The sequence below is a fragment of the Taeniopygia guttata genome, chromosome 37, assembly GCF_048771995.1.
Source record: "Taeniopygia guttata chromosome 37, bTaeGut7.mat, whole genome shotgun sequence".
NCBI lineage: Eukaryota > Metazoa > Chordata > Aves > Passeriformes > Estrildidae > Taeniopygia > Taeniopygia guttata.
Window position 1 is genome coordinate 4,743,128 of NC_133062.1, and position 23,955 is coordinate 4,767,082.

Sequence of the window (23,955 nt, forward strand, 5' to 3'; positions counted from 1 at the left end):
CTGGGATATCCTTTAGTTCCTTTAAAGCCACCAAGAGCACAGCCCCTCATTGACATGGTCTGTTGCAATAGGGAAGGTGGACACAAACAAAATGAGAAATGGCACCAAAAATGACATTTATTGTGGAAAACATGAAAAAAGAACAACAAAGGAAAAAAATCCCCATAATTAAACCAACAAGAAGTACAAAAGACAACTTTTATTACAAGTGATTTGCAGAAATTGGCCAGCAGTTCAATGTCCCTGAAAGCACCCAGTCATGAGTCTCCACACTGCAGCCTTGAGCTCCCGGTTCCTCAGGCTGTAGATGAGGGGGTTCAGGGCTGGAGGCACCACTGAGTACAGAACTGACAGGGCCAGATCCAGGGATGGGGAAGACATCAAGGGGGACTTCAGGTAGGTAAATACACCAGTGCTGATAAACAGTGAGACCACGGCCAGGTGAGGGAGGCAGGTGGAAAAGGCTTTGTGCTGTCCCTGCTCAGAGGGGATCCTCAGCACAGCCCTGAAGATCTGCACATAGGAGAAAACTATGAACACAAAACATCCGAATACCAAACAGGCACTAACAGCAATGAGCCCGAGTTCCCTGAGATAGGATTTGGAGCAGGAGATCTTGAGGATCTGTGGGATTTCACAGAAGAACTGGCCCAGGGCATTGCCATGGCACAGGGGCAGGGAAAATGTATTGGCTGTGTGCAGCAGTGAATAGAGAAAGGCACTGGCCCAGGCAGCTGCTGCCATGTGGGCACAAGCTCTGCTGCCCAGGAGGGTCCCGTAGTGCAGGGGTTTGCAGATGGACACGTAGCGGTCGTAGCACATGATAGTCAGGAGGCAAAACTCTGCTGAGGTGAAGAAGAGAAAGAAAAAGAGCTGTGCAGCACATCCTGCGTAGGAGATGTTCCTGGTGTCCCAGAGGGAATTGTGCATGGCTTTGGGGACAGTGGTGCAGATGGAGCCCAGGTCGCTGAGGGCCAGGTTGAGCAGGAAGAAGAACATGGGCGTGTGCAGGTGGTGGCCGCAGGCTACGGCGCTGATGGTGAGGCCGTTTCCCAGGAGGGCAGCCAGGGAGATGCCCAGGAAGAGGCAGAAGTGCAGGAGCTGCAGTTGCCGCGTGTCTGCCAGTGCCAGCAGGAGGAAGTGGCTGATGGAGCTGCTGTTGGACATTTGCTGTGGCTGCACATGGGCACCTGTTCATGGAGAAAGGACAGTGAAGAGATAGAGGAGATACCTGTAACGAAAATCAAAGACATTTCCCATAAACCCTCCTCTGTGACACATGTGGACATTGTCTTTAGTGTTTCTGATGTTTGGGGTCTTCTTTATAAGCTCTCCCTTATCTCTGATGGTGTTCCTGGATATCAGAAATGCTCAGCATTTCGGCTGCCCTGTGGTAGAACAGAGTGAGTTGTCTGATGCAAAATTATGAGCAGAGACTGGGGGAAGAAGGTCTGTTACCTCATTCTGTTTGGAGTTTCTCTGGGCTTTCACTTATCTCAAGTGGAGGATGTTCACACTCCCAAGTTCTCTGTTAAGCTCACCAGGTACTGCTGAGAGCAGATGGATCCACCACAGCTCAGCTCCACATTTGGAGCCAAGGACTCACCTTGCTCATTTCACCAACCCAGCAGCATTTTCAGTGTCAGAACACCACTGCCTTTCCCCATCAATCTTATAACTCAGATGTGCTCTAGGACAGGTTTGCACCCTGGATTGAAGCTCCCAGCTTGGACTGAAATCTCCGGGAGACTTCCAAGTGTCCTTCTGATGGCACTGGATGAAGGGAGATGCAGCTCCTTCCCTGGCTGCACTGCCAGCATTGCCCAGAGCCGGGCACTGGGGACAGCTGTGTCACCCTGAGCCAGCTGTGCCCCCTGCCAGAGCCCCCAGTGCCGGGCAGCTGCTCCCAGCCCTGTGCTCTGCAGAGGGAACTGGGCCCGGGGCTGCAGAGCTGCCCCACGGCTCTGCTGCAGCTCTGCCTGCACAGGAGGGGCTGCACGCCTTGGAGCCCCGGCCCTGAGGGCAGAGGCTTGGCTGGGGGACAGGAGGGAGGGGGCTTGTGCAGAGGGAGGGGCTGCACTGGAGGGGATCCTCTGGACATCTCTAAACTCTCCCTGCCTCAGCATTTCTGGGTTTTGTTTTCTCTCCTTCCCTGATCTCTCTGGTCCTGGAGATTTTCCTCCTGCAGGTGTTTCCCTGTGCCTGATCTCTCTGTGCCAGCACTCCCAGACCCCAAATCTCTGTGGACTCTCCTTGGCCTGACAGAACCCTGCCTGTTTGCAGGGCACTGGCTGGGGGCAGGTTCTGTTTGCAGCTTGGAGAAAGGACAGCTCAGACTGAGCCTGATGGCTCCAGCGAAGGTGATGCTGCTGCTGTCCATGGGCAGAGTGGCTGAAAGCACATTAGGGATATCCTGTGAACCTGTTGATCACTAAAATAACAGTTTGGATATCTCATGCACTTGTCAAAATTCATAAACCACCATTAATATTTACCCCCTTTCCTGTCACTCTCCAATAATAGGAAACTGAATAAAAAGTCTTAGGAAATTTCCTCCTTTTTATCAAAATCTTTGTCTTGGAAAAATTCTATGAGTGATCAGAACCCCTCAGCATCTCAGAGCTTTATGAACATTTCACCCGCCATGCACCAGAAATGCTCAGAGTTGTACTCACAGGGTCTGTGGGCATTGGGATGTTCCAGCTTTAGGAGATCACTCCAGGAGCTGCAGCTGCATTGTCCTGCAGCCAGAGGTTCCTGTGCCAAGGGCTGGCAGTGATTCTGCCCCAGGCACTTCTCAGCCCCTTCCCAGCCCTGACTGATTGAAGCTCTCTGTGCCTCTGTGCTGTGCCCGGGCTGGCTGCAGGCAGTGCCCCAGCCCTGCTGGGCTGGGAGAAGAGCTGCTCAGCAAGAGAAATGTGCTTTTGAAGCTCTCCTTGGTTACCAGGATCACCCTCTGTGCCAGGAGCCTGGCCCAGCTCAGCAGCACAGACACAGCACAAGGACTTTAATGATCCTCTGGGGCTTTGTGCTCAGGCCCTGAACATCAGGCCCTGAGAGGGAGCTGCAGAAACCTCTCCAGAACTCCAAGTCAGAATCCAACTCCAAAGTTTCTTGGACTTTTAATGGGTCCCACTGAGGGACACGACTGAGAAAGTGGCCCCAGGCCCCAGGCAGAGCAGAGAACTGGAGGCACTGATGACAGGTGGGCACAAAGAGAAGCCAAGTCTTGGTGCCCTGGGGCACAGCAGGGTCTGTGCCACCAAGGGCTGGGAGGAGACACCTTGTCCTGAGGCCCTGGGGCCTCCTGGCACAGCCCCAGCCAGGCTGGGCACTGTCACCCCCTGGTCCTGCCCTCAGCATTCCCCCCTAGCCCACATCCCAGTGGCCTCAAGGATCTGCTGGAAGGAGTCCCTGGGGAGCCTTGGTCAGGAATGGCCCTGGGGGCTCCTTCATGCTCCCAGGGACTGCAGGTTTTTCAAAGGACTTTGGCTTTTGCTTTTGCCTTGGAGTCTCTGAGAGGTTTCTGCAATCCTGGCCTCCAATTATCTGCTGTAATTAGTCCCTGGAGAGGCTTTGTCAGGAACAACACTCAGTGGGGCTCATTAATGCTTCAAGGTACTTCAGTTCTTTTAAGGTACTTGGTGTTTGCCTTTTGATACAGACTCTGTGAGAGGTTTGTGCAATCACGACCCCAATTATCTGCTTTAATGAGTCCCTTGAGAGCTTTGTGCTGACACTCAGTGGGGCTCATTCATGCTTTCAGATACTCAGGTTTTTCCAGGTACTTTGGATTTTCCTTTCCACATTGAGAGGTTTTGGTGCCATTTTGAGTCTCTGAGAGGTTTTTGTGCCATCCTGGTCTCCAGTTCTCTCCTCCAAAGAGTCCATGAGGAGCCTTTGTTGGGGATGGACCTCAGTGGGACCCATTAATGCATTGAGACATTTTGGTTGTTTGCTCTTGATTTTAACTCCTGGACAGGTTTGTGCAATCTCCTCTCAGGCCCTGATGTTCCAGGGCTCAGCTCCAAATGTACCACGGGGCTCAATAGGATCAAGCAAGTCCTGACAAACCATGGCTCTGCCTTGATTTCCCTCTGGTCTTGTGCAGTTCATCAGGAAGTTTCTGTAGTGGTTTTGGTTCATCAATTTTGAGATTTCTTGGGCAATGCATCAATTAGTGTGGTGGGTTCAGTGCTGTCTAATTACCGGTGCACACAAAAGAATATAGTTCCTCATTTCCTGCTGTGAGGTAGGATTAGGAGAAAGGGAAAGTGGGATCAAAACTTTAAAAGTGCATAAAGAAAAGTTTATTAGCAGTAACTAAAAGAAAGAGTAATAAGAATCAGCACAAAACTTTCAGAACACTCTTCTTCTCGCCACAACTTTTTCTTCCTTATTGACAACGTAAGGAGACAAAACCTAAAATTTTCAGCCAGTTTACCACCTCTAGAATAGTCCTTCTTCACTTCACTTAGGGTGAGGAGTCTCTTTTTCTTGCTATGGAGGCTTCTCCATAAGGAAACAGTTCTCTTGTGGTTCTCAAGTTCCATGAATAGCAGCCACTCGGAAAAAGTGAAATAGTGAAATCCCTGCCATTTTTTCACAGCTTTTCCCACAGCTGTGTGTCATGGGCCATGTCAGCTTATGGGGTATTAGTTTAAAAATGAGCTGCTCAAGACCAGAGGTTCTCTTCAACTGCTTCTGAAATCATCTTCATCTCTGGGAACAGAGGTCTTCTTCTCTCCCTGAGGGCACAGGGTCTCATCACTCTTCTCTCTTTCTCTGTTCAAACTTCTCATGGGATCTCAGCTACTTCAACATTTGCTCACTTTAGCATGGAGGCCTTTGCTGAAACAAGTCATCTCCCGACACTTTTCAATGCCTTATAGGGAAAAAGAGAGTCTGATGTATCAATGACATCCTTCTCCACAGCTTTACCAGAGGATTTCAGCCCCAAGATCAAGGCATCTCCTCATCCCTCCCATCTGGGACTCAACTTCCTCTTCACTGACCTCGGTGTCTTCATGTTGCTCCTCTGTGTGCCTGCCCTGTGTCCTTTTCTCTCACTGGAGGGAGGATGGCAGCACTGGAAGAGTCAATATCTGCTCAGGGCTGCAGATGGTTACGTGACCCCAGCGGGACTCGGTGGCCAATTCTAATTTTGGCCATGGTTCCTGGACATGAAGACCAGTTCTTTTCTATAGGAATGGAGGAATATAGCCCCAGTGTTTCAGGGGGAGACAAGAGGTGACCACCAGAGGACAAGGCCAGCCAAAGCTGCCCGATTTTTTTCAGGGAAATACCCTTGAATATAGGAAATTTTTTAGGGAGAATATCAGTTTTGGCAATGGGCATCTGAAATGAAGGACGGTTCTTTTCCATACAAAGGAGCGCACTGAGCCCCAGTGCTCCAGGAGCTGATGAGAAGCAGCCCATGACATCCCAAGATCAGCCAGACCTGTCAGGTGGCCCCTGGCAGGCCAAGCCAGCCAGACCTGTTCCATGTTCCCTCACTTCCATGGGGACCCACAGTGTCCCAATGGTCCCTGGCTTCCAGGAGGCCCTGAGGTGTCACAATGCCCCCTTGGTGACACCAGGCCCTGAAGGGTCAGAATGGTCTCCATGGTTCCATCAGGCCCCACAGAGTCATAATGGTCTCTGGGTCCATGAAGCCCCGCGGTGTCACCATGGCCCCTTGGTTCCATGGGCCCCAGTGGTGCCACAATGATCCCCTTGGTTCCATGAGGTGCACACAGTGTCACAGTGATCTCCATGGGAAGGAAAGAACCGAGCCCCAGTGTGGCAGGGGCAGCCACCAGAGACCAAGGGCAGCCAGGCTTGATGGTACTGGCAGATTTAGCCTGGGAGCAATCCTTCAGTGTACTGAGTTTTAGAGTTGGAATCCCAATTTCAGACAAGGACATCCGGAGGAGCAGGACGGTTCTTTTCCAAAGGAAGGAAAGGACGGAACACCGGTGTTTTAGGGGCAGATAAATGGCGGCCACCAGAGGCCTAAGCCAGCCAGACGTCTCTGTCCTGGCATCATTTTTCTGGGAGCTATTCTTGTATATAGGGAATTTGGGAGGCAGATCCCAAATTTTGGCCTTGGGTGCCTGGTTGAGATGGATGCTTTTTAAGCAAGAAAAGCACATGGACCCAGTGTCTGAAAGGCAGATGAGAGGTGGCCCCTGGGTGGCCAAGGCAGCCAGACCTGTTTCTGTTGGCAAGTTTCATCAGGGAACAATCTTTGCATATAAGAATATTTGGGGAAGGAATCCCAGTTTTGGCCATAGGCCCCTGGAGAAGAAGGACAGTTCTCTCCTATAGGATGACAAAGCAAAGAGTCAATTGTGACCCTGGGGTCCCATGGAACCAAGGGGCCATGGTGACACAGCAGGGCCACGTGGATCCAGTGGTCCATTGTGACACTGTGGATCCAAGGAGACCATGGAGACACCCCCAGAACCTCATGGAACCAAGGAGTCCATGGTGACCCAGCAGGGCTGCATGGAGCCAATGGTCCATGGTGACACTGCCCATCCAAGGAGGCCATTTGGACACTGCAGAAGCTCATGGAGTGAGGTGGCCATTGTGACACTGAAGAACTTCATGACACCAAATATCCATGGGGACACAGCAGGGCATCATGGATCCCAGGAACGGCTGTTGGCAGTGCGGAAACTCCTGGAACCAGGGGCTGTTGTGGCACTGCAGCACCAACACAGCTGCTGCACCTTGTCCCCTGCCCTGCACAGCTCCTTGGGAGGCACGGCAGGAGCAGCACCCTGGGAGCCTCAGGATTGCCACTCTGGGATCCATGGCACACACTTCCAGGGGCTGGAATTCCAGTTCCCAGCCAGGAAAAGATGTTCCTGCCCTTGAAGGCAAAGCTCTTATGGAAGAGCCAAAAGCCAAGTGCAGCAGGATCCTACAGTGACATTTCACTGCCAGCCTTCATAACTTCACCCATGGTTGTCGTAGCTCATGGATTGGGAATTAAATCAGGACAGGGTCTTTGGTGGGAGCTGCCCTGGGTCAAGGGCGGCACTGAGAGAGAAACAGAGCAGGCAAAGAGAGGCAAGAGAGAAAGGAGGTGTTTTGGTTTGGAATGACAGGTGTCTGCTAAGGGAGGCAGGAGCCTCTCCTGAAATGGAAAAATGTAGACTCTTTCTTTCTGAATTGTTATAAATTTGAAATTAAGGGGGGGGGGCTCTCAGGTAAAAATATGGGAGCAGGAATAACAGCTTTTTATTAGAGAAGAAAATGAAAATATGAACCAAAACAACACTGAGAGAGCCAGAATACAACCTGACACTCTGTTGGACAGGGTGTTGGCCGCAGTCCAATTGGAATGGTGGCTGCAGTCCTCCTGGAGTGTCAGGTGTGGTTCTGTTGGAGAAGTGATCCTCTAGAAAAGGGTGTCTTCTTCTGAAGAGGAAGAGGCAGCCCAGAAAAAGCTGTGTTGGTGGGTCAGAATCTCAAGATTAGATGCAGGTAGGAATGCTTGGCTCCTCCCTCTGGGCAGAGCATCTCACAACGGGATGTTACAGTTCTTATCAGTCATGCTGTGACATTCAATAGCCCATTATCAGCAGATGTCTGCCCTGAGGGAGGATTGATTGTGGAAGAGATAAGGAAAAACTGCCCACTTAACACAGGACAACTGCCAAACAGATGGGAAATAGAACACATCTTACTTTTCAGTCTGGAACAGGAGGTCACAAACAAAATCAGCTGAGAAGGCGGCACTCTGAAAAGCAAACCAGAACTGACAGAAAATGAATGGGACAGAAATCAATAATTCTGATAGTTTTATTAATTATCAAAATAAATCACACCCACCCAGCACCATACAATCCTGATCCCAAAACCTCAATTTTGGATCTTCTCTCAATCTCCTTCCAACCCCATCTAACCCTGCAGGCGGAGGAACTGAGTAATTTTGGCATGGGACTGAGGTGGGAAACAGCCACTTTGAGGTGGGATTGAGCAATTTTGAGGTAAGATTGAGGTGTTTCCAGTGGCATTGAGTAATTTTGAGGTGACAGAGCAATCCACCTTGGCTTTTGGAGTGCAAAGATATGGAGAATACTCCCATATATTGCCCAAGAACCCACAAATCCTCCAGAATATGTTCCCAAACCATAAATTCCACCTCAAATACCTCTTAAATGGTGGGACATTTGACATCTCTGGTCAATACTCTTTTTAGACGTTTTTCAGGCGTTTTTAAGTGATAAAGACAAATCAGAAGAAAATTAGGGCCAAACCAAACCCAGATACCCCTTGAGCATCCCCTGAGCACTGGACAAAACAAACTTGGCAGAAATCAAACTTAACCCTCCATAAAATGCCTTGAGGAAGATTTGCTCTTCCCACAAGTCACTTGTGATGGAAACACAAACAAATCCCAAACATGAATAAACTGAAAATAGAAGCAATTCTGTGGCAAATCCAAGTTTCATCAGTTCCAGCACAGCTCCAGCTCAGCTGCCGGCAGGTTCCGATAAAAGGAAAGTGGAAATTTGGCCCAATACAGATTAATAAAGGGAAGGGAAAGCTCTGTGTAGCTGTCACAAAGGTGACAGGGATTAAGAAAATAATGATTCTCATATTTGGCAAAGTCCCCAGACCTGTGAATTCGGGAGTTACTTGGGAATTTATCTACTTGAACTGGGCTTCTTGTAGGAATTTACTGGCCTTGAGTTCCTCACATTGGGGTGAATGATCCTTGTCAGTCTTGCTAGTATCATTTGTTCCCTTTTCTCCAGTTATTTAGAAAAATTTTTCAAGGAAGGACAAGAAAATACTTTCTTTACACTGGCCACCCTGTTGCCTTTATGAAAGACAACCAGGGACCTGGTTCAGGTAAGGCAGCACGGCGGCCTGGTCTCGTCCAAGCCACTCGGGCTAATCAACACACGCAGACACCAATATGGCAGACGGTTGAAAAGCGTTTATTATCTTATTTCGTGGGTTTAAATAGGTTTAGGAGTCTTTGCTACGTCAGAGGGGGGTTGGGGGTCTCGGAGGATAGTGGGTAGTGGAATTTTACCAGAACAGGTGTGGCTACATTCTTCTCTGACTCCTGGGGTTAGCAGATAAGCAGGGGAGAGAGAGGGGGGAAGGGGTCTGTCTTTCCGTGACATTCCGTGATCTTCCGCTCCGCCTGTCCCTATCTACCACATCTCCCCCCTCCTTATCACATACAAAATGAGGTAGTTGTAGATAGAGGCATTGGAGTGAGGTACAGACTTGTAACTTGTTAAGGAAAGGGTGGTTTAGTAGATCAGGGTAGATTTTTTAAGGCAGGTGCTGAAGGCTTTAGCTACTGACTGTGTTTGCAGTTTTTGGTTTATAGCATTTGTTGGTGGCCTATGAACAGAATGTTTGCCCTTTCCAGACGGGCTTGAACAAACGAGACTAGTTTGTTCAGCAGGCATGGTCCTATGGTAATAGCCAAAAGCAGTATTGCCAGTGGACCTACCAGGGCGGAAATTAAAGTGGTGAGCCAAGGTGATTGATTGAACCAGGATTCAAACCAGCTCTGCTGGGTCTCCCTGTCTCTCTTTCTCTGAGCCAGTCTGTCTCGGAGTTCTGCCATGGAGTCTTTAACGACTCCTGTATGATCTGCATAAAAGCAGCATTCCTCCTTCAAAGCTGCACACAATCCCCCCTGCTGCATAAACAAAAGGTCCAGTCCCCGCCTATTTTGTAAAACTACTTCTGAAAGTGAAGAGACTGATTTCTCCAGATAGGAGATGGATTTCTCGATCCTCTGCAGGTCCTCATCGATGGTCATTTGCAGCTGGGAGAGTCCGTGTTGCTGGGTTGCGATGGCTGAGACGCCCGTGGCGGTGCCAGCTGCTCCCAGGCCGAGCAGCATTGCGATAGTTATACCTGTGATGATTTCCCTTTTGTGGAGTCTGTTAGGTTCTTCGAGAAGATGGTATATTTCTTCGTCTGAGTGGTACAAGACCCTGGGGACAATCAGAACTTGGACACAGAAATCAGTAGAATCATTGAATTTGTCAAGGAACACACAAGGACTCACTCCGGACCTTTGGCAAACCCACATCCCAGACGCAGATGGGATCACCCACTTGCTAGTTTTTCTGTTAGGTTTGACAACTTTAGTGCAGAAGTTGCCTTTCTGCTTCGCTAAGGTTGCATTCCCAAAACATCTGCCCTGTCCTGTGATTTGACTCAGGGTGATTCCTCTGCGGGGAGTGTCCCATCTGCACTGGTGGGGGGCGCTGGCCGAGGAGTAACTGAAGGGGGTGTCCAAAGCAATGCCTTCATAAAAAGGGGGTTTGATATCATAGCAAAGCCAACAGGAGTTAGTTAGGTTCGGTTTGGTTTCGTTTAGGGTTAAAAAGGTAGCTTCTAGCATACGAAAGATTGGGTTTGGGTCTGACTCAGCCATGCGGCCTATCTGGGGGGTATCTGCAAGGCTGGTCGGGGTGTCAGTGGCTTTTGGGGTCAGGGTTTTGAGGTGGGTTGTGTTTTTCCCTCCCAGCACATTCCTGATAATTTTGTTGGGTCCCACTGGTCGAGGCGTTGGCGGCTGGAGCCTGATAATTCTCACATTCACCCACCTCCTCGGTCCTTTGAGGACCACCGTCCATGTTCTACCCGTGGCCCAGCTAGGGTGATCTGGCTGTAGGACAGTCATGTTATAACTTACGCATGCCCGTTGTCTAGGCTGTGCAGTGTGGTCTCCGCAGCCAAAGGGTGCCCAGGTGAACTGTAAGAATTTGTCGGGCTCCTGTGGTTGCCACCCGTCTGCCCATGGTCTGGCATCTGTAACAATGGTTTCGCAACCCCAATACCCACAATGTCCCCATCCCGGGTAGTCACAGTACCTTTTCCCTGGGTTGGACGCTGGGCACCAATAGGATATGTACATGAGTATGATGTGTGGGCTTGAGGGCCGTATTTTCGGTTGCCCTGGAAACAGATCGGCTATGTGGAATACGAAGGATGGAGCGTTTGCGGTGGTGACCTCTTTGAACACCTTGTCGCTTGAGAGATGTTGCATGACCCATCTGAACGGCTGGTGAGGGTAGTGGCCTGGGTCGGCTTGCCCCCCGGCCACAAACCCCATCAGCAGGATTGCACAGAGACACTGTGCGAGTCTGGGTCTCACCGCCGTGGGACGCTCAGGTTCTGTCTGGTGGCTTGGTGGTCCGTTATCTCCCTCTGGAGCAGGTGTGTGTGTGTCGCGGGGACGGTCCACGAGCGTGTCCTGCGAACGAAAACTCACAGTTTTCCATTAGTTTCATTCTTAAGGTCAGGTTTGATCGACCTGAGTGGACACCACCTGATCTTGCCCTCCTTTTTAACTGCCGCGTACCCCCGTCCCGTAAGCACCAGTCTCCAGCCCCGTTCCCACTCGCCTAGCTCGTTTTTGACCATGACCTGTGGGCCCTCCTCTAGTGTCTGGGTGGCCCAGTGTTTTCGAATGGGACTGTTCGCTTCATCTCCCCTAGGAAATTGGTTCAGTGCTAGCAGCGCGGTTGCTAGCATGCGCGTGTGGTCTCCTGAGGGGATGGAATTGGCAAAGCCCTCTGCCTTTGCCAACACTTCTAACTTGGCTTTTAGGGTCTGATTTGCTCGCTCGACAATGGCCTGTCCGGTGCTGTTATATGGGATTCCCTGTGCTAAGGTGATACCCCACACCGAGGCGAATTCTCGCACTGATTTAGAGATAAAATTGGAAGCATTGTCAGTTTTAATTTGCTTGGGGATACCAAGCCATGCCATAACTGTCAGCCAGTGCTGGATCGTGGCCTTCGAGTTGGGTTTGAGATGCTGTGTCGCTATGATCACTCCGCTGTAGGTGTCCACTGTCACTGCAAGCCATGCTCGGGGCTTCAGCAGTTCGCAGAGGGTGAAGTCTGACTGCCAGATTTCTGATGCCTTGAGGCCTCTCGGGTTGACTCCACCGGTCCATAGGGGTGACTTCTGGCAGTGAGGGCAGGTGGCCACTACGTGCCTCGCGTCTGCTGTCGAGATCCCACATCTTTTTGCCAGTGCTTTGGCCCCTATGTGGAGTGACTCGTGCAGCTGACGAGCTTCCTGCAGTGTCCACACTCCCTTCGCTGCGGCATCTGCTTTGTCGTTGCCAGTCTGGAAGAAGCCCTTGACTGGGTTATGGCTGTTGACGTGGATGACGGACACGGTGCCCTGGCGTGAGGAGAGTGCCTCTTCAAGCATGGAGGCCGTCGTGGATGTTGACACACCTGGTCTTGACATGGCTAGGCAGAGCTTTGCCACAAATATAGAGTCTGTCACGATGTTGAGGTGTTCATCCTGGAAAAGTCCGCATGCCAAGACCACTGCTGCTGCTTCCAGCTGTTGCACTGACAGCGTGGGGTCGCACGTTTTGACGCAATGCCATGTTTCTCCTGCCTGCCACACTGCTGCTGCGGTAGAAGTCATGGAGGAGGCGTCTGTAAAGACCGTTGGTCCTGGTTGCGGTCGGTCCATGACCTTCGGTGGCACATCTATGTCGACGATGGTCAGTAGCTGGGTCCAGGGTGGTTTGGTGGCGTAGGAGATTTCTCCTCCGAAGCCGGTGAGAGCGAGGGTCAGGTGCTCCGATATTGCAGTTGACTCCGTGGTCGGTCGCTTGCGAAAGGGGAGGTGGATCCTTGCCGGCTCGGTTCCCAGGTGTCTCAGGGCGAGTCTCCTGCCTTTCGTGATGAGGTTAGCAATGCACTCAACTCCTGGGGAGAATGCGTGAGTCGGTCTTCCGAGGACCACCCACTGGATCAGCTGGGATTTTTCGGAAGGTCCTTGGGCAAGTGCTCCCACTCCTCCCTTCTGCGTGAAGTGGACGTATAAGTCCAGTGGTACGCCCGGGTTCCACCTGGCAAGCAGGCTAGTGGACATCTGACGTTCGATGAAGTCGAGGGATTTCGTTGCTTGGGGCGTCAGCTCCTTGGGGTCCCAAGGGTGTTTTCCTTTCAGGAGGTCATACAGGGGGTCCATGACCTCTGGCGGAACTAGGATGATGTTGCGGAGCCACTGCAGAGATCCTACGAGTCGCTGCATGTCGTGGAGGGTCTTGATGTCTCGGCGGACCTTTATCCTGGGTGGGGTCACGTAGGAGTTTGTGATCCCCACTCCCAGGAAGGTCACGCACGGTCCTCTCTTGATCTTCGTGTTCGCGATCTCGAAACCGTTGGCCTGGAGGGTTTCCGTGATCGTGGACACTAGGTGATCCACTTGGCCTGCCGATGGTGCAGCCACGAGGATGTCGTCCATGTACTGAATGATGGTCGCAGCAGGGTGGGAGTGTCGGACTGGCATCAGTGCCCTGTCCACGGTGATCTGGCATATGGTCGGGCTGTCCACAAGGCCTTGAGGTAGCACCTTCCATTGGAAGCGGAGGTTAGGTCGCTCGCCGTTCAGGAACACGATGGAGAAGGCGAACCGTTCTTTGTCCTCAGCATGCAGGGGTATTGAAAAGAAACAGTCTTTGATGTCCAGCACTGCGCACGGCTGCCCTTTGGGGATGGCTGAGTTTGCGGGCAGTAGTGTCTGAACTGGACCCATGGGCTGAATTGTCTTGTTTACTTCCCTCAGGTCGTGGACGAGGCGGTAGCCTTCTCCTGATCTCTTGGGGATTACAAACACAGGGGTGTTCCACGGGCTGGTGGAGGGTTCGATGTGGCCCTTTTGTAGCTCGCGGTCGACCAGTTCTAGCAAGGCTGTCATTCGAGGCTTTGACAGGGGCCACTGCTCAACCCATACGGGGTCTGGTGATTTCCAAGTGAGTTTGATTGGCAGCAGTGGGTGCACAGCAGTGGCCCTCATCATAAATTTGTAATCCTGACTCCTAGCATGGCGAGAACGTCCCTTCCTATCAGGGGTGGGGAGTTTTGCAAGATATAGGGGTGGATTGCTACTGTTTGTTCTGGTCCTTTCTTTGTATGGAGCGTTATAGCTACCAATTGGGTGCTTTTCCAAGCTCGGGACAGCCCTCCCACCCCGTTCACTGGGGATACTTCCTTGTACGGCCAGTGTCGGGGCCACAGGGCTTGGGGTAGGATTGTGCAGTCTGCTCCTGTGTCTGCCCAAAACTGAAGTCCTATTACGTGGGGGTCCTGACTGTCATAAAGGCGGCATGTCCCCCAGATTTTCGGGGGTTCCCTCCCTATTTTTAGGGCCAGGGCCACCCAGGGGTTGTCCTGTTCTGGGGCGCCCCCTGCTGACCCTGTGGCACAGGCGCTGCTTGCGGTGGCGGTGGGTACGAAGGCGCCGCAGGCTGTGCCGTGATACTCGCTGGCAGGGGTATGAAGTTGGCTGCTTCCTGTGGGAGAATGGGGTACAAGGGCTCCCCGCCCCATTGGGGGTTGGCATGGATGGGCCGCCTCATATTCGCAGCGGGAGGAGGCTGGGTGCGGCCCGCGGGCCCCCTCCCCTTTCCGTTTCCCTGGGCCCGGGACCTGCATTCCCTAGCCAGATGTCCCTTCCTCCCGCAGCCCCAGCAGGATCCCCGCGGGCGTGTTTGGGGCGGAGGCGCTGCGGCGGGCCGCCGTGCCGGCTGTGGGCAGCTCACCGCGATGTGACCCGCCTCCCCGCACTTGAAACACGCCATGGCATTGGTCAGGGTGTGGACAGCTGCCTGAATGGGCGTCAGGTGTTCCTCCCTCACTACATGTCTGATCATGTCCGCCAGGCTAGCCCCGGCTGGCAGGGAACGTAAGATATTCTTAGTAACGGAGTTGCACTGTTGGCGCAGGCAGTCGGCCACCACGGGGCCCCTTGCCTCTGCCGGCAGGGTAGAGGAGTCTATCGCTGCCTGCAGACGATCTACGAACTGTGTGAAGCTTTCGCTCTCTGCCTGCCTCACGGTGGACCACGGTGCCGGCTTGGCCACGACTCGGGAGGCGGTGCGAATTGCCTCTCTAGCAGCCCGAGTGGTCGCTCTGTGCTCCTCAGCCTGCATCTGTGCAGCTTGCTGCTGTGGTGTGATCATATCATCATGCTTTCCTATCAGTCTGGATAAGCTCGATCTGTGTAGGGGCTGCCGCGCGCCGGACGCCTGGGCTAGCTGCTTTCTACAATTATCCTCCCACTCCTGCCTAAAGACGATCATTCCCGCCCCGTCTAATATCATACGCCCTATCCGTTCGATATCAAAGGGAAGCAAGTCATCGTTGCTAAAAAGACCATCGATTAACGTAGTAACTATAGCCGAGTTGATCCCTTTTTCCGCAATGGCTTTGACAATTGCCTGTATATCCTTTGGGTTTATCGGGGTATATACCCTTTGTTGGTTCCCTTCCGGACCGGTAAGCCGGACTGGGAAGGCTTGTATGGCTGCCGCTGGGGACCATTCAGCACAAGCTATCTTTATTTTCCCCCAGTCAGTAAACTGGGCTGATTCGTATTGTATTTGTTTTTCGGCGCGGCTTAGAGCTTTACCCGGCTTTGTTTCAAGCCGTGCCGGTTCTGTTTCGTCTGAATCGGAGCTATCGCTAGCTTCCGTCAGCTCCCCTGAGCTGCTGGAGCTGTTGCTGCTCTCCGAGCCGGAAGACGAGTGCCAGTGCACTTCTGGGGCTCCATGCTGTTTTGTTCGGCCCCGGGCTCGCTCCCCCCCTCGGGGGAGGGGCCGTTCCCGCCCCCCCGGCTCGCCGCGCCTACCGCGGGGGGTGGTTTCTCCCTTATATGGTGGCGGCTCCCGGCGCAGCTGCCGATTGGCTCTGTGTCCCGAGCCGCCCTCCGCCCCTTTCTCCCGCGCGCGCGCATTCCCGAGGTCGCGCTCCCCCCCTCGGGTGTTCGCGCCGGGACCGCCCGAGCCCCGCCCCTCCCCACCGCTCGCGGCGCCATGTTCAAACGAGTATGGGGGTGGCGTGGCCGCGCCGTCTTCCCAAACCGCCGTTTCGGCGGCTCGGGCTTCTTTTAGCAGCCCTTGCCAGAAGCGCTCCACGTGCTCTTGCGTCTCCGGCATCGGATCGCGGGCGGGCGGCGGCGGCGGGACGGAGGAATTTGCGGTCTCTCGGGGGATATGAGCGGGGGGGGGTTTTTGGGGATTTTCGGCGGCGGGGGTGTCGCGGGGGGTTCCTGCGGGGGGGGGTGGGCTCTGATCTGGGGGAGGGGGTGTCGCGCTGAGCCCCCCTGGGTCCCCGCTGCCGGGCAGATCGCTCTCAGGGGCAGTCTGCGTCCCCGCCCCCACCCCGAGTTTAGGAGTAACTAATAAACACGTGCGCGCCGCGGTCCATGTCTCCTGCTCCTTTATCGCTTTGCGTAGGGCTTTTTCTACTCTGCCCCACGCTTTAAGATTTCTGCCGCTGCCGGAGGATTTTGTGTCCTCGGCTAGCACGGCAGTGCATTTGTCCCATATTTCCGGATGTAATACATCCACGGGACGCTCTATTGCCCCTAGCTCAAGCAATCTCGCCATGGCAAGATGAAAATCCTTGAGCTTACACCCAATACCCCACTGTGAATAAATAGCACTCACGATCCTGGCCATTGCGTCCATGACGCCCGCGGATCCTAGGGGACGTCTCCCCTTACGCCTGGGTACGGTTCCACCGTCCTGGCCGCTGCTTCTGTCCAGGTGAAACCCGTCAGCCGGGCAAATTTTTCTTCTTTTGTCCCGGGTTTCCGGCACCAGTATGTTGCCTTTATGAAAGACAACCAGGGACCTGGTTCAGGTAAGGCAGCACGGCGGCCTGGTCTCGTCCAAGCCACTCGGGCTAATCAACACACGCAGATACCAATATGGCAGACGGTTGAAAAGCGTTTATTATCTTATTTCGTGGGTTTAAATAGGTTTAGGAGTCTTTGCTACGTCAGAGGGGGGTTGGGGGTCTCGGAGGATAGTGGGTAGTGGAATTTTACCAGAACAGGTGTGGCTACATTCTTCTCTGACTCCTGGGGTTAGCAGATAAGCAGGGGAGAGAGAGGGGGAAGGGGTCTGTCTTTCCGTGACATTCCGTGATCTTCCGCTCCGCCTGTCCCTATCTACCACACCACCCACAACAGCCATTTTCCTCATAAGTTCTCCCAAAAGTCACTCAGAGGAAGCTGCATCCAAGTTCCTCCAGAAAGAGGCAGAACCTTCGCAGAGGAAAGACCCATGCTGTTGTCAAAGGCACTTGGGGTCAGACAGCAGTGCCCTGAACTCACTGTGCCAAAATAATGTCGCAATCTGGTTAATAAAATTTTTAGAGAGATGCCTCTGCCCCAGTGAAGGTGCTAAGGAGACCAAATCCAAAGTAAATGTGAGGTAGAGAGAGAGATTGAAAAAAAGAGAAAAGTGGGGAGAGCAAGGGAGTGACGGGAAAAGAGATCTCCCCCTGGGGCAGGGCAAGGGTGACATTGTCCCCTGTGTGCGTGTCCTTCCCAGGGTGGGGGTTTTACACCTGAGCCAGTTTGGGTAAGGGGGGTGGTGTTCACCCCCCACCCCAGCAGGGATTGCCTCACTGTTTCAGGTTACAGTGTCAGATGTAACCAAAAGTGTTTTCAGTCACCATCTCCATAAACTGTTATCAACAGGTGGGGCAGTGTTCTTTATCTCTTCCATGGCTCAGCCCTGATAACACCTTCCAGGGGCCCTCTTCTGTTAATGGGCCATTGAGTGTCACTGCAGGACTGATAAAATTACATCATCCCATTGTGGGATGCTCCGCCCAGGGGCAGGAACCAAGCATTCCTACCTGGATATAATCTCACCCTTGCAACACCATGACCACCTTGCCTACTGCATTCCCAGAGGACAAGAGCTCCATAACCACCAGTGGACCTTCAGAGGAAGACCAGACCCTTCTACAGGATCACTGCTTTGACAGAATCACGTTCATCACTCCAGCCGGACTGCAGCCACCATTTCATCAGACTGCTACCACCACCCTGACCATCGGGGTGTGAGGTTATATCCTGACTCTGTCAGATTAAGCCAGTGTTTCTGTATCATTGCCTTGATCTTAATTTTCTTACTCAAATTTGATTCTGGCTTAGATTCTCCCCCTGGTTTGCCTTCCAACCAGGACAAAACTGAATGTGCTCATCCCTTGTTTTCCTCCCAAAACAGAATTTCCCATACCCAAATCTTCACGAAATGGAGGAGGAGGCTGTGAGGAAGAGGAAGGCGCCCTGGGACATCCAGGCAGGTGAGGATGAAGTCAGTGCCCCTTTCCCCCTCTCTCCCGTTCCATCTCCTGGCCCAGCACAGCCCCCGGCTGCAGGACAGCTCCGCTGCCGACGCTCTGCTGACGGGGATGCACTGGGGGGATCTCCTTACCCTTCCCTGTGGCACGGAGGCAAATCCCACCCTCACCTTGTCCTTCCTACCCCAGAGCAGGAGCTGAGGATGGAGGCCAGGAAGGACAAATCCCTACAGCAGAACCTAATGGAAGAGGCCGTTTTGAGCAACTCCACAGCGCAAGAATCCAACAGGGAGGAAAAGCCCCGGAGATCCCACACAAGGAGGGGCTGCAAACCCAGCCCAGGGTGCTCTGAGGAGGAAAGGCCCACTCTGGGTCAGGAAGGTGGGCAGAGCTTCAGCCAGAGCTCAGACCTGGTGGTCCCCGAGAAGCTTCACGATGGGGAGAAGCCCTACAAGTGCTTGGAGTGTGGGAAGAGCTTCAGGCGGAGCAACAGTCTGAAACAACATCAGATGATCCACACTGGGGAATGGCCCTACGAGTGTGGGGAGTGTGGGAAGGGCTTCAGCTGCAGCTCCCACCTCATCATCCACCAACGCATCCACACAGGAGAGAGGCCCTTCCGCTGCCCTGACTGTGGGAAGGGCTTCAAGCAAAACTCCCACCTTGTCAGGCACCGGCACATCCACACTGGGGAGAGGCCTTACATGTGCCCCACATGTGGGAAGGGGTTTCACTCCAGCTACAATCTCCTCCTGCATGAGCGGGTCCACACCAAGGAGAGGCCCTTCCTCTGCTCTGACTGTGGGAAAGGCTTCAAGCAAAACTCCACCCTTGTAACGCACTGGCACATCCACACCGGGGAGAGGCCCTACGAGTGTCCCCAGTGTGGGAAGGGGTTTCACACCAGCTACAGTCTCCTCCTGCATGAGCGGGTCCACACCGAGGAGAGGCCCTTCCTCTGCTCTGACTGTGGGAAAGGCTTCAAGCAAAACTCGCACCTCATCAGGCACCGGCGCATCCACACTGGGGAGAGGCCCTACGAGTGTCCCCAGTGTGGGAAGAGCTTCACCCGGAGCTCTCACTTGACCCAACACCAACGGAGCCACCGGTGACGGAAGCCCTGTGAGTGCCCCAACTGCAGGAGGAGCTTCGTGCACCGCTCCAGCTTCACCCCCCATTGAAGAACCCACATTGGGAAGAGCCCTGGTGATCCCTGTTACCTGTGACCCATGCTGGGAAGACACCTGTACCTTCTCCTGCCCCTGCCAATGACCTTATGTGGGATTGAAGAACATGAGGGTCTGGCTATGGCCCTGTCACTACATTCACTCCCACCTCAGGTCATTGCCAGGGGCAGGAAAGGGACTCTCTCTCTCTCTCTCTGAGAAGGGTGTCCTTTTCAGGCAGGAGGAGATGCGTGGCCAGGAAGATACAATTGATGGTGATGTAATCTCCCCTGTAAATACTTTTTCTTATCCCTTCTGTTGTCAGTATTTTTTCTATTCCTGTTTGTTCCTTGTCTCGTTGCTGTTCCCAGTAAATTGTTCTTATCCCAGCCTGGGATCTTTCCATTTTTTTCCTTCAGTGGAAGGTGGGAGGGCAACGAGCACCAGTGGGGTTTTAGCGAGAGCAGGAAACTGGGAAATCCCATTCCTGAATCCCGGCCTGTGGATACCGAGCATCCCAGCTGGTGCCAGCCCTGGTGGCCATGGCAGCAGCCTTGGGAGCGGGTCCCTGGCTGGGGCTGAGGGAACCTCTTCACTCTGGTGCCCAGGGACAGGAGTGGAGGGAGCGGCTGCAGCTGAGTCAGGGCAGGCTTAGGTTGGATCTCAGGAAAAGGTTTTTGCCCAGAGGCTGCTGGGGCACTGCCCAGGCTCCCCAGGGAAGGGTCACAGCTCCAGGGCTCTCTGAGCTCCAGCAGCATTTGGACAGCGCTACCAGGCCCAGGCTGGCAGTGTTGGGGTGTCCTGTGCAGGGCCAGCAGCTGGACTCGAGGATCCTGATGGGTCCCTCCCAGCTCAGCCAATTCTGTGCTTCTGGGATCCCATGACCCTGGGGATGGGACTGGAAATGGTTGCCATGGAAATGGGCTCTGGCTGTAGGCCTGAGCTGGTGTCCATGGCAACCACCCCTGGCATGGGGTCTCCATGGAGCTGCCCAGGGACTGTCCATAGCAACAGGGGCTGGGGAAGGTTGCCATGGAAACTGACCATAGCAACAGGGGCTGGGGAAGGTTGCCATGGAAACTGACCATAGCAACAGGGGCTGGTGCTGGTTGCCATGGAAACTGACCATAGCAATGGGTCCTGATGAGGTTTGCTGTGGTAATCCAGGGCATCCCTCTGGCTGCCCTGGAAGGCCTGGGACCCTGGCAGGGGTCAGGAACCCCCCTGTACAGAGCCCCCAGAGACACTGCCTGTGATCTCTGTCCATGGAAAAGAGTTTTCAATCTTACAGGATTAATTACAAGCTCTGAATGTTTGATATGAGTAATAATTAGTGTGACACAGGTGCAAAAGTAGAATTTTAGTATTCTAGCTAAGGGGTTCAAAGGAGGCAAGATGGAGGAAATCGTGTGTGTCCTGTCCTTTTTCGTCTTCTTCATGCCTTCCATGTTTCACTGTAGTGTTGGCATTTTTCTGTTGGTTTAGACTGGGGACACATTGTTCAACACAGGTGGTAGGTATTGGCACATTATTGTAAATATAGCACAGGTAGTTTCTGGTATATAATGTTTGTAACTTCCACTGAGGGGCAGAGCCCTGCACGCTGCCCCACAAGAAAGGCCTACTTCAGGTCAGACAGAACATGTTATAGATAAGCAAGAATAAACAACCTTGAAAACCAGCACAGATGAATTATGGCTTCTTCTTTGGCAGCGGGGCTCAAAGACAGCGAATTTCTGCAATTTTGGGATCATTTAAATACCACAGATTCTGACATAAATGGCATCCCTGGCTGGGCTTGGACCACCAACCTTTCAGTTAAGAGCCGACAGTTTGCATGTTAAGGTTCAGATATTATGACAGGCCCTCAGAGGGGTTTCATGGGGACTTTCTAAGTGTCCCCAGGCTGCCAAAGAGCCGGGATGTCACTGGCACTCACAGGGGCTCCTGTCATGGGCAGACTGGGAGCTTTAGGCAAAGTTTATTAGAGAAGCTCCTGTCAGGTCAGGAGGCACAGAAAGGACCCCCAATAGCCCCTATAGATCCCCAAATACCTCCAAGGACCGCCAGCCTTTCTAAGCCTCTTTTTGTGAGAGGAGCCTTGGAGCAGCAGGTTCCAATCCCTACCCCTGACAATTCAAGAGCTCATATGTAAACAATTATAAAGGTGGAATTAAAACTTTATACAATTCTCCCTTAGCATTAGGAATTATAAACCAGTGTTGGGGGTTGGGTTTTTCCTTTCTGTTTGTTCCTTATCATTGGCTGATGTTTATCGGCTGATCCCTTATTTTGGGAGGAGCTGCTGCTCTTGGAGATGGGCGTTTCCACTGCTGCTGCCAGAGCCCGGGCCAGAGCTGTTTCTTCTGTCCTGGGATGAGCCTCTGCTCGTGAGAACAGCCACTAAACTGGGACCTTATTTACACCTGCCCCACTAAAAGAGAGACCTATCCCTGTCTGCTCTGGTGTCCAGGATCCTGAGCTGGTCTCTCCCTGCCCTGCTTGGAGCCCCTCACCCCCTGCCTGCCGAGACATCCTGCCAGCCCAGCTGACTGCTTTTTGCCAGTCCTGCTGGGGCACCGAGCTGACTGCTTTCTGAGAGTCCTGCTGGGGCAGCGGAGCCGGCTGCCCCGGGGTTTGTGAAGCAAAGCCTCTCTCCAGCCCTTCCCCCTTCGGACAAAGCCGCCATGGCCCCGCGCTGCCGAGCCCGGCCGGAGCGCCCCCTGCAGCCGCGTGGGGGTCAGCGCACCTGCCCTGCCCCGGGAGCCACAGCGCCCCTGCTGGCTGTGCCCGGAACTGCACCGCAGGGAAAGCGCCACGGCCCAAAGGCGGGACTGGGCTCTGCTCTGTTTGCTGTTCGTGCCGCAGCTGCTGCTGCTTGTTTGCTTTGTTATACACACTAGGAAAGAGCTGACATTCCTATTCCCATATCTTTGCCTGCCTGAGAGCCCCTTTATTTCATGATTCTAATAATTTGGAGGGAGGGGGTTTACATTCTCCATTCCACAGGAGGCTTTTTGCTGCCTTCCCTAGCAGACACCTGTCTTGTAAACCAAGACCAGTTTTGGCACCCGATGTGCAGCCTGAGGGCATTGAGAGAAACAGGGTGAAATAAGAATAACAATTCTTGAGTAACATAATTTCTTTTTGTTGTACTGGATATAGAAACCTTGTTTGGTGTCACCAGGTGGTCTAGCTTACCCTGGTTTGGGTGGCACATGGTAGTGGCTACATTTTTCCCATCCTATAACTATGGCTAATATGGCTGATAATCAATTTGTTTGATGGGTTAATATGGTGAGGAATTTATGGATTTTTAATTTCCACTGGATGGTGGGCATATGGATTTGAGGCTACCACACACTAACTGTATGTGTTTGGAATTACTTTAATAATGGTACCTACTGTGAGGAAATTACACCAGGGGAAGTTTTCTCCCAACTCCTCAGCCAGATCTTTGGGTCTACAGTGGTTGGTGTTCCTGCTATGCCTGTTAAGCCTATTCTGTTCAGCATTCAGAGGTAAGGGAAGATTGACTTAGATAACTATCGTAGCAGGGCGTCCCCAGCCTGTAATAATTAGCACTGACTCCATGATTCCAGAAGGCCGATCAATCACTTTATTACATTATCCTATACTATACTGCTAAGAAACACTCATCGCTCTTGCAGACAGTCCGATACAGACAGACCAGACTGGTTAATTGAAATCCAAACACCATCACCATTGGCGAATTTAGAAATCACCCTTTGATAAACAAATCTCCATAACACATTCCACATGTGCACAACAACAGGTGCAGCAGGTGAAGATAAGAATCGTTTCTTGTTCTTTTCTCTGAGCTTTCTCACAGCTTCTCACAGCTTCTCAGGAAATTCCTGGGAGATCTCTCTCTCTGCTCAGAGGATATGTGATTACCACAGGTCAGTTGTGACAATGCAGGTCCAAGGACACCACGGTGACACTATGGAACCTCATGGAACCAAGGGGCCCTTGTGACACTGTGCTGCCTCATGGAATCAATAAAGACCATTGTGAACATGGAGGCCCCAAGGAACCAAGGGTCCATGGTGACCTTGTGCAGCCCGCAGTGTCACAGAGGAGCCGTTGTGACACAGCGAGGGCACACGGAGCCCAGGGGCCATTGTGACACATCAGGGCTTTGTGGAACCACGAAGCCATTGTGACATTGCAAGGCCTCATGGAAGCACGGGGCCATTGTGGCACTGCAGAAGCAAGGGGAACATTGTGACACTCCAGGGCCTGATGGAACCAAGGAGACCATTGTGACACTGTGGGGTCCATGGAACCAAGGGAACATGGAACAGGTCTGGTTGGCTGGGCCTCCTGGGGACCACCTGACAGGTCTGGCTGACCTTGGCATGTTGAGGGCTGCTTCTCATCTGCCCCTGAAGCACTGGGACTCTGGGGTTTCCTCCTTATGGGAGAGAACTGTCCTTCTCCTCCAGGGACCTATGGCCAAAACCGGGATTTCTTCTCCAAATTTCCTTATATAAAAGCATTGTTCCCAGATGAAATCTGCTGAGAGACAGGTCTGGCTGACTTGGCCACCTGGGGACCACCTCGCCTCTGCCTATGATACACTGGGACCATGTGCTTTTCTTTCTTAAGGGAAAAAACCCATCCATCTCAACCAG

General features: G+C 52.8%; 3 protein-coding genes across 3 annotated transcripts in view; 1 reads left to right on the plus strand and 2 right to left on the minus strand.

The window, feature by feature from the left end:
• LOC140681563 (uncharacterized) overlaps positions 1–23,955 on the plus strand; it is a 305,451-nt gene that overhangs the window by 189,365 nt on the left and 92,131 nt on the right. Inside the window, 1 exon segment of the mRNA XM_072921495.1 lies at positions 18,513–19,232. Coding sequence (XP_072777596.1) covers positions 18,513–19,232 — 720 coding nt within the window.
• Positions 1–23,955, minus strand: part of LOC140681562 (uncharacterized) — a 422,013-nt gene that overhangs the window by 116,021 nt on the left and 282,037 nt on the right. The window contains 1 exon segment of the mRNA XM_072921494.1: positions 19,886–19,892. Coding sequence (XP_072777595.1) covers positions 19,886–19,892 — 7 coding nt within the window.
• LOC140681533 (olfactory receptor 14A16-like) lies at positions 235–1,167 on the minus strand. Its single transcript, XM_072921425.1, has one exon. It carries the CDS (start codon positions 1,165–1,167, stop codon positions 235–237), a length of 933 nt encoding a protein of 310 aa, XP_072777526.1.

Excerpts from the sequence above, each read along its gene's own strand:
- LOC140681533 (XM_072921425.1), bottom strand. The coding sequence starts at position 1,167 with ATGTCCAACAGCAGCTCCATCAGCCACTTCCTCCTGCTGGCACTGGCA.